At 38.6% G+C, this 10840-nt stretch overlaps 1 protein-coding gene across 1 annotated transcript; it reads left to right on the plus strand.

Annotated features, from left to right (window-relative positions):
• Nucleotides 1–2912: 2912 nt before the first annotated feature.
• LOC119555008 (cationic amino acid transporter 4) lies at nt 2913–6161 on the plus strand. The gene is made up of 2 exons (XM_037866151.1): nt 2913–3196; nt 3668–6161. Exons 1-2 carry the CDS (start codon nt 3055–3057, stop codon nt 5533–5535), a joined length of 2010 nt encoding a protein of 669 aa, XP_037722079.1. The 5' UTR covers nt 2913–3054; the 3' UTR covers nt 5536–6161.
• Nucleotides 6162–10840: the final 4679 nt, after the last annotated feature.

The raw sequence follows: 10840 nt of genomic DNA on the forward strand, positions 1-10840 counted from the left end.
AGTTTCAAAATGTGAAAGGTTAAGTGATCAAATCTTAATAAATTTCAATTTGTTTGTCAGAGTAAACAAGTTATAGGATCGCTGGGTTCTTACACATATACAATATGAGTTTTAATGTATTTCGAAGCGTAGTTAGGCTTTGCCGATGTTTTAATTAAAATTTAAAGAGTCGTTTATTGTTACCAATAAATACTATCGTTTTTAACTAAATATTTTTTAATCAGTTAATGATAATGTTACCCATTAGAGCCATTAACCTTTTTCCCAGTTTTTATGCGGTCATTAGGCCTCAAGGCCAACATAATATCTGGAATCTGTATCTAAGGGAATCACGATCCAGTTTTTCATGGGCGTTATCGTTGCATCATGTAACCATCATTAATATCGAGCCATCATAATTGATTGCTCAGAAAAAGAGCATCCAGTAGCCCAATGCCTGGAGTCAACTATTTTTTCCATTCATGTGCAGTTCGTGGGCAGAGCGGCGCGTGAGCAGCATCCACACGCCGTCTTAGACGTCTAAGCCGTTTTAGCCATCTGAGTCGCCGTTTTAGCCATCTTGACCCAAGCGCGCGACTGGCACATTTCGTAGGTGAAAAAAATTGAAAACCGAAAACCGAGCTGAAAAACTGCACCTTCGCCGGTGTGCTTTTAGGGCCAAAGAGTCAAAATCCGTCATTGTAACAACCTATACTAGTGGGGGGGACTTTGGCCATATGGAGATGGAGATGGGGATGGAGATGGAGATGTTGTCATGCAACTATAGCCGGCATAGCGGACAGGTTGACGCTTAGGCTAAGCTAAGCCAAAGCCAAAGCCTAGTCGATGCCGATTCCGATGCGCCTGGTCATCCCTAACAGGTATTAGTATTCAAAGTTTTGGAAGCCCAGCGTCCGCTTCGTGATGCTGATAGATTTTAGCCAAATGGCAACGGTCATGGCGAGATGGTAAGGTAATGGTAAGGCGGCAAACGGAGCTGTCGCCATGGGAAGAATACGGAGATGGATGGTAAGGTAATTCCCTTATCCACACTAAGCCCGAAACCAAACCCATATGCATGCACGATCGGAACGCGATAGCAGAGGTGCCAAAGCCGCTTCTGCCTTTGACAAACATCACGTAACCTAGACTGAAATTTAATCATACCCGGTACTCTAAGAGTACAATAGTATTTTGCTTCTCCGAACTTTTAAATTATTTCAAAATCTTGATTAGGATCAGCTAAGTGGAAAGGGCCCTTAGCTCAATGGGTCAATATCTACGAAGCTACAATTGTTTAAGTAAAGTTATATAGATTACAAATAATAATAAATTATTAATCTTAAATAAATTATGATAAAATATAAAACATCATTGTTAATAAAATCAGTTCTTCTTAAGATAAAACCTTCTATGTAAATTAATAAAAGTCTAACATAGGTACAACTTCATAAAAACAAATTGTCTAACAAAAGCTGGTAGTTCATTTCCTTTTCTTTTCGGTATCTCCAATTCGACTACTACCTATATAGTACCTACTAGATGGTTCCTTCATGTTTACTTAAAAAAACTTACGTTAATACATTGCATTCAGTTTCGGTTGATTAGGGTTTTCAAAGCATAATGAAATGTTTTCGGCTTATACATAAAAATACAAAATGATGGTTATAATAGAAAATTTAATTTTGGTACCATCCAAGGGTGTGACAAAATATCTATTGCGTGGATCAGCGAAGATCATATATTCTTGCATACAGTCGACGGGTCTGACAAAACAAATTCGCGACCCAGTGCTGAAAAACTTGGTTATTACCGGACATAGTTGAATATAAAAATAGGCAGAAGTAAAAATCAGTCGTTCCCCAACAAGTTTTGATGGTTCAAACACACCTCCACAGCGAATAAAATTAATTTCCATGCTTAGTAAACAAGAAAATAATAATTACATATTTATGCGCCTGGTTTTTGACATTTAAGACAGTCCATATATCAATTTTAGCACTAGAAATGCAATAACACATTTTTAGTGCGAGGTTCATAAAAATTAGTATTAATGAATGAATAATTAGTATGAAATAAATTCTTAATCCCCAATCTCAGTATACAATATAAATATATAAACCTTAAGATAGGGTTTAAAAAGGTCTCTTCAAAAAAATTACAAGTTTCTTCATGTTAACAAACCGTTTATTATAATCATCAGTTAACCACGATCCATCTAGAAATGCCGATCTATTGATTGGTCGTTCAATTGGTTCTCAAAGAAAATGGTTTTGGCAATTTAATTTCCGGTTTTGGAACACAAACACAAGCAAGTTGTTAAACCATGGTTAACGTGCACGTTTATTCGTCTTTATAAGTATGCTACAAGACTTTTTCATAGTTTTACTATTTTATTATATCTTTAAAAATAATAAAATGTCTACCTTGAGGCTTTAAGCAGTTAAAGCTAGGTTTTAATGATCAATTAAAGGTAATAAGTTCTAAGTCAGGTGGCTGCAAGAGGCAAATTGCAGCAGCAGATAAAACAAAACACAAATTTATTTATTAATTTATATAACATAATTTAATATAGTTTACTTAAAGTATAAAACTATGAGCAAACTTATGAAAAGACCGCAAGCAACTAAGGCCTTAATAATAGCATTATTACCTATTTAATTTGTTATTTTATATGTAATTTATGTTATCTATTTATTTTAAATAAAAACTTTCATCATTTCTATTTTAAATAGGATTATTTTCGTCGTGACGTCACGTCATATTGAATTGTTGTTTTTGCCCAACAACCAAACTTGCCTGAACATTTTCCTTTGATTCTAAAAGTTTTCACCAGGTGGCGCTAAAACGTAGTGTTAAAAAAGCATACTTTTCGGGGAGTGTTGTTACGTGTTGTCAAGTGTTGATGCAAAAATCGATACAGTCACAGCTGTTTGTGTACAACAAGTGAAAGGGTCCTGAGTGCCGCAAAATATTACTCTAATATTCTATCCCAAAACCTTTGAGTTCTGATCCTTAAAAGTAGCCTGTGAGAAGTAAATTTCTTCGGAGTTGGTTTCAATCGAATCGAGCAGGATGCCGAGCTCAAGACGTGCGATTCTGAGGCACATACTGTCGGGGATATGCACCAAAATGAATCGCACCAAGTCGGTGCCCACTGACGTCATGGAGACGCCGCTGAACCGATGCCTCAACACCTTCGACATCGCTCTATTGGGTACTTGAAACTAATCAATCGATTACCGGCTTTTTTCACAGGATTTCGCTTACTTAGGGAAAAATGTGTGGGGTTTCAAAAGAGTCTTATAAGAAATCTTGCACTATTTTAAGCGAAACATCTGTTAGCGAACAACCCCTACAAAACATGTTCTAACGAAAATTCGTATCGGACTTAACTCGTTTTTTATTTATTATAAGTTCGACTTAACCATTTTAAAGGCAAAGTCTTAAACAGTAGTTTTATACAAAAGCATAACCTAATTGTAAAATGAAGAGTACAATTCCCAAAGGATCCTAGATATAATTTAAGAACCCCAGAGATTTGAGTACACCATATTTAATACGCATAGGAACAAAATATGATTTTTCTTATCTACATCTCGGGGCACCTAAATTATTGCCTTGGGACACCCAGTAATATGAACTCCATCCCCTGTAAATAACACTTATCTATACCATTTACCCCCAGGCATTGGCCATATGGTTGGCGCTGGGATCTACGTGCTGACCGGAACTGTGGCCAAGGAGATGGCTGGACCCGGGATCATACTATCCTTTGTCCTGGCCGGATTTATATCCATGCTGGCTGCTCTGTGCTATGCGGAATTCGGAACTCGAGTTCCCAAGGCGGGATCGGCCTATGTGTACACCTACATCTCGATGGGCGAGTTCTGGGCCTTCGTCATCGGTTGGAACATCCTACTGGAGCACATGCTAGGGGCAGCATCGGTGGCTCGGGCATGGAGTGGATATGTGGACTCAATGCTGGGCGGTTGGATTGGCAATACCACTCTGGAGTTGACTGGAGGAATTCATGAACCAGGACTCGCTCAATACCCGGACATCCTGGCCTTCCTGGTCTGCATCGTATATGCGGCTGCTCTAGCCGGTGGAGTCAAGGCCACGGCGGTGTTCAACAGTCTGCTCACCCTGGTCAATATAGCCGTCATGATCTTGGTCATCAGCGTGGGATTCTGGTATGCGGATAGCAAGAATTGGTCCGAGGCAGAGGGTGGCTTCCTGCCCTACGGCGTTGGAGGAGTCATCGCGGGAGCGGCCACCTGTTTCTATGCCTTCGTGGGCTTCGACTCGATAGCCACGTCCGGTGAGGAGGCCAAGAACCCATCGGTTTCCATTCCAGTGGCCACGATAATCTCTCTGTTTGTGGTGACAGTGGGTTACATCCTGGTGAGTGCCGCCCTGACCCTCATGATTCCCATCAGTGAGATCAATCCGGCTGCCTCGCTGCCCGAGGCCTTTGGGCAACTGAATCTATCCTGGGCCAAGTACCTGATCTCCATAGGAGCTCTGTGTGGCATGACCACAACCCTGCTGGGATCCCTGTTCGCCCTGCCCCGCTGCATGTACGCCATGGCCTCGGATGGACTGCTCTTCAGCTGCTTCGGCAAGATCAACCCCACCACCCAGGTTCCCCTACTCAATCTGGCCGTATCCGGGGTGCTGAGTGCCTGTCTGGCCCTGGTCTTCGATCTGGCCAAGCTGGTGGAGTTTATGTCCATTGGAACCCTGCTGGCCTACACTATCGTTTCGGCCAGTGTGATCATCCTTCGCTATCGACCCATGGAGCGGATTCATACGACCATTAGGGTGCCAGCGGTGGCCGGAAGTCCCGATGACGACGACGATGATGATGAGGATGTGGCCTCGCAGTCCAGCATGGATACTTCATCGCCCACCAGTGAGATGATCGAGGAAGTGTTGGCGGGCAGACTTAAGGCCCAGTTCAGGTGTTTGGAACCTCTGCTGGGACGCTTTGAGCCCGGATCAGTGGTCTCCGTAGCCGTGATGATGTTCATCTTCTTGAGTTTCGCCATCTGTGTGGAGCTGAAGGTGTCGTGGACGCAACTTTACACGGGCACCTGGTGGGCCCTGATCATTTACGGATTTATCATTTTCGCCGCCAGCACCTGTGTGGCTGTTATAGCTGTCCATAACCAGAATACCCGTGGCCTCATCTTCAAAGTGCCCCTGGTTCCCTTCGTTCCGGCTCTTGGAATCTTTTGTAACATCCTGCTGATGGTCCATTTGGATGCTGTGACTTGGGTACGCTTCTTCGTCTGGGTTTGCATTGGCATGGTGGTGTACTTTCTATACGGAATTCGCAACAGCAAAGAGGGTGAGGTCTGCTCCTCCTACTCCATCCTGATGACCACTTCCGAAGCTGGTAAGGTTCCGTGGGGATCTTTTAAGGGATCTTCAGGGGGTAAAAAGGGCAACAAGCACACCATCTTTGAGAGATTTACGGGTCGCACCAAGGCGGAGGACAAGAAATCCATTGTGGAGGAGAGTGAAAACGAAACCTCTGGATATTCCTAAGTCAATTCTTCCAAATTATATCCAAAATATGACAACAGATCAGGGACTAAAATCGAAACGAATATCGGTTGGAAACATAGAGAGATATTTCAGTTGCGGTCTTGGTTAAATATTTTTTAAATCTAAAATGTGAATAGCTACAAATGTTTATTTTTATTTCCTTCAATATATTTATTTGCTGCTTAAAATATTTACTGCCTAATTTCAGCATAGTACTATTATGAAATATGTTATAATACTTCAACGCATTGATTCTCGGTTAGCACAAAGGTTTCGCATATTATTTTGAATCGTTGTGAAACTGATACAGTTCGAGGTCCTGCTACAGGTATACTTAATAAAATCTCTATAAATAACCCATTCAAATTCTTCGCATTCCAAAGAAACCCAACGTTGAACAACACATATAACGAATGTTTTGGTATCTATTATAGCAACGTACCTTTACCACTTAGCTGTCTATAGTGTATTATTCCAAACAATATTGCAGAAATGTTGTAAGACAAACATATTTACTCTGCAAACGTACAAATACATTTATTAAACGTTATGCACACACGGCATTTGTTGAACAATAGTACATACATACATGTCTTAAATAAACTATATATATATATTTATAACTGTGTAAATAAGCATATACAATATTATATATTTGCAAATATATTAATTCATGTATACAAAGAAGAGGTTGGTTTTACTTTAAATTGAAAAGCAATGAATTCAAATCACACATTCGATATATACATAATAACATGATCAACTTTGAACTCAATTTAGTTTTACCAAAGACCTCAGTGGAAAGCAATTACCCTTATTTTTTGAGACTTTTTTTGGCTCTGTACAGTTGATTCTGTTTTTAAGGACCTTCGAAGGCATCCTTCAATCCAGAATTCCAACAGGCAGAGAACCTACCCTAATAAGAAGCGTGGGCCCATATGTTCAGCTGCAGGGATATCTCGGAATCTCAGCATCGGCCACAGGAAGCAGGTGGTGCACAGGATCATTTGTGAGTCCTTTTCGACTGCAGGCTGTGTTTAGTGCGTAGAAGCGTAGAATTTCATTAAGGGATGCTGCGAAAGAGTCCAAATTTTCCTACTGAAAACTTGTTTTTGGATTAACTGCCGCGGGATTACAACAACAAAAGCGCGAATCTCAAAAGATTGCCTTAAGTCTGACCATCAACCAGTCGTAGCCCACTTTTGGGCAAATTTAATTAAATCCAACAAAAAATATTAAATAAGTAAACAAACAATCTTTACCAGATTTTTGATTGCATGATTATATCATCGTTTATTGCGCATATATTTCCAAGGAAATCTTCAAGTTTTTTTCATTATAAAAAAGTGTAACAATGATGACAATATGAAAAAAGAGGTTTTCCAGCTAGTTTAGTGTCACAAAAGAACAAAAGATAGGGCTCTTCCCGGGTGAAACAGGGTCGCGAGAAAATACAATGGGCAAATAAACGGCGCAATTACAAAATTGGGAGAAAAGGGCCAAAGTTCGTTCGAATCTATCGTGAAAAATGAGAAAACTTTACAAAAATCCGGTCGCAATCCACCCCATGAAGATAAGATTAAGAATATTTTCCATTCATAAATCGGGTCGGCCTCTCTTTTGTGAGGAAAAACTGTGAAATTGTTTTACCTTTACAATAGCTAACTGTAACGCCTGGAAAAGCACATATGCATAACAAACCATCTCTCAAGAAAGGGTATCCTCAATGAAACTATTTTGGATAATATTTTATTGAAAAATATCCTTTTGATAGCTCAGACAATTGTCATTTAGGGGTTGACAGGGTTAATGGTGTACAGCAGTCTGTACCGCACTTTCTTTTATGTCCGAGATGAGAATAAGGGGTTAATTTTTTCTTGAAAAATTCATTTTCCATGACAAACTAATTTTTTGCCCAGATCTGTGATATGAAAAGCAGGGTGACCACTATTTTCGGCGTGAAAGGACTCTTACGAATTTTCACCTGGGAAATGCCGGTGCTACCCGTATTTTAAATGTGTCGCAAATTACTAACCTTTACGTCCAGAAATGGCAATATCCTTCATGGGTTCTAGGACATCTATGCTTCGGTTCCCACGCCGTGACTGGTAATAATTTTTCCAAGCATGTGTGCGAGAAAACATCAATTCCACTTCGGCGGGGTATCTCTTCCATACAAATATTTTGGACAATGCCTAATCCTCAGCATGCTGGCATCTGGGAAATGCATCTGGGAAGAATTGAGACTCGAAAAAAGGGCAGCAATTTTCACCACCTACGCGTAGATACAGATTGTGTGTGACCGAGAAAGTGTTTGCTGTACTTGAACCCATGTTTGTGTCCTTCAAACTGGAAGTAGAAAAAAATCGATGTATGTATTGCAAGGTCTAAACATTTTAAAAATCTGGAATACATTAAGTAAATATACTGGTTCTTGAAAATGAAAAGTATTGAAGGGATCATATTAATTTTTATAGATGCGATATACAAATATCTAATAAAATAAAGTTCAATGGCATTATTCATTGCATGGGTATGTTTCTCTTTATAATAAAAAGAAAGTTTTAATGATTTCCATTAACGGTAAGCAGCTTGTCTAATGTTCGACCAGTTTTCGGTATTTCTTTAGTACGTTCGTAGTAAATCTTTTCGTCGGAAAATTCCCCTAGTATACCTATAGTGGACTTTAATCAGATCAAGTTCCCTTGCATGTTTAGCCGTCTACAAAGCTTCGCGTTTCCATGACAATTTATACACTTTTTTTTAACCAACCACCGCCTAGCTATGTGGTCATTGCACCTGATATTATTGTTGGCAATAAGCACTTTCTCCAAACACCGCCGACAACCTGTTGTGTTGTATACCCATCTACCTCCACTGCACGCTCGAAATAGTGAGAGTGTATCTTCTGTGATGCCTGATTCGATTTACCGTTTGTAAGATGTTTTTACAGCGAACCGCTAAATTTTATCATCACCAAAAATCATTGAACTTACTTAGGTTCCATTTGTGTATCTTTAGGCTTATAAATAAATATTTCTTTTTATTTCATAAAATCTAATAAATAAGAATATCTGAGATTTTAACAAAAATCACAACAACAATTTTATATTTGAGATTATTTTGACTGTAAATTTTTAAATTGATATATTATTTTCCAAAATGTTTATTACATTATCATTTGTAAGAGTTCCACAGCAAGTATAATTGACGTGCTTATCACGATCCGCTAAATTTTATTAGCTCCAGAAACCATTGAATTTCCTTAGCTTCCATTTGTGTGGATAAAAAACCTTTCTTTTCATTTCATAAAATGTTATAAATAAATCGAGATTTTAATAAAAATAACATCATAAATTATATTTGGGAATATTAACCATATTTTATAAAATTTTATACCTGACTTACAAAATATTTATATTTTGTTGCAAAATGTAAATTACATTATCATTTGTAAGAGTTCCACTGCAATTATAATTGACGTGCTTATCACGTGCTAAAGTTTAATCTACTTTTTTTATAAATGCCATATCATCGCCATGCATCATGCATTTCCCATCCAAACACCACTCACCTCGAGAACTTTACCTTCCATAATTTCGTGCGAATCTGAAACTTCGAAATGAGTGTATAAAATAAAACTTCTTCTAGATGGCGATACAAGTTTGTTTGGTTGTTTGGGGAATGTCGTTGTGACGGGGCTTTAACTGGAGAATCAGGAAGGGGAATTCGGAATCGGAATGGCGAGGCGTCGTCATCCCGAATTGATGACGCAGCCGATGACGCATTAAGTTGTTTTTTTTTTTATTGGGGAGAGAAATCCAGATTTCAGGCCAGCTTGGCAACAACAAAAAACTCGCTCATTCGCACAAAAGCAGAAAGCATGCTGAAATTTAAGCGAAGCGAAATCCACGAGTCTCGTACAAAAGTAACCGCTTTCAAAAAGGTAACTAAACTGTCTCAGTTTTGGACGCAACGTATCTGTGTTTTTGAATTTGAATTTAAAATGTAACGTATTCTTGGTGGGGCTTGGAGCACAGTGGGACAAAGAGACGTTGAAGGTCAAATTATTTCACCAGTTCATTTAATATTGTGGGATTTTATATTCCAATATCATGAAATTAATACATATTTTTTTCATTGCTTGTAAATGATAAGAGTAATACAATAATTATAATTATATTTTGGATCAAGAATAAACTTAAAGTAATTTTAATACATGTTTCTCACATATTCTCAGTTAGTTCAGGGTGACGTAACCTTTGAGCCCTTATTTCAGATTTCTTTGAAATGTAATTTTTCCGCAGGGACATAGTATTCAAAATAATCATCATTGCGGACCATGATGAAACGCAAATGTGATTAACTGAAAAAAAATTATTTGCATTCATACATTGTACGTGATTATTTCTATAGAATATATTTCCCGTGCATATATTTAATCGTATAAATAAGTGCAGTGACCAGAGCGAAACAATATAAGCTGGCGAATAAGTATGCCATCCATATACGTTGCTATTTCTGTATTAAACAATATATTTTTTAATTACAACGTGATATCGTCACCCTTATAATTTAACCCCTTTTTGGTTCGATTGGTGTCACGGTACCAGTATAATTCTCGTTTAAATCTTCTTTTTGAGAAACAGATGCAAAAATGTGGAAAGGGACGGGGCGATGGAAGAGGAAGAGTGAGACGGCGTTTTGTTGTTGTTATTTGTTCAGTTCGCGATTTTCTCATTCGTATATATCGGCTACTTCGTGGGAAGAAGAAGAAAATGAAACGGACGTTGCGTTTCAAAAAGAGCGTTACATTATAAAGAATTCAATCGAAGAGAGCGGTGAAAACGCATTGATAAAAACCAATGCCCAAAAATACGCTGCTGTGTGTACAGCTGTGGTAAAAATCATAGGAATAACTAATATATTTTACAAAATTTTAATATAAAAAAAATATATTAATTTGTTTAACTGCATTTCCAAAACAAAATACATAGATGTATTCGAATAAGCTTTTTATTTTCAAAACTAACATTTATCTTATCTTATTTTTGTTTCTGAGAAGGTTTCCTAGTTTATCCCTTCCGTTCCTATTATTTTGACCGCATTTGTGTGCCTGTGTATCCTCAGTCGGATGTCTTCAGTGGGAAATCACCTTGCGCCAGCTGCAACTGCATCGCATGTACAGCCCTGCACCGATGCACTATATCCCTATGGTGCTTAGGGGTGGAATAGTGCAGCTGACATAGAAATCTACCTGCGACATAATGCCGCTCGGTGGTTCTTACCTGCTCCTGCTCCTCGA

The sequence above is a fragment of the Drosophila subpulchrella genome, chromosome 3L, assembly GCF_014743375.2.
Source record: "Drosophila subpulchrella strain 33 F10 #4 breed RU33 chromosome 3L, RU_Dsub_v1.1 Primary Assembly, whole genome shotgun sequence".
Taxonomy (NCBI): Eukaryota; Metazoa; Arthropoda; class Insecta; order Diptera; family Drosophilidae; genus Drosophila; species Drosophila subpulchrella.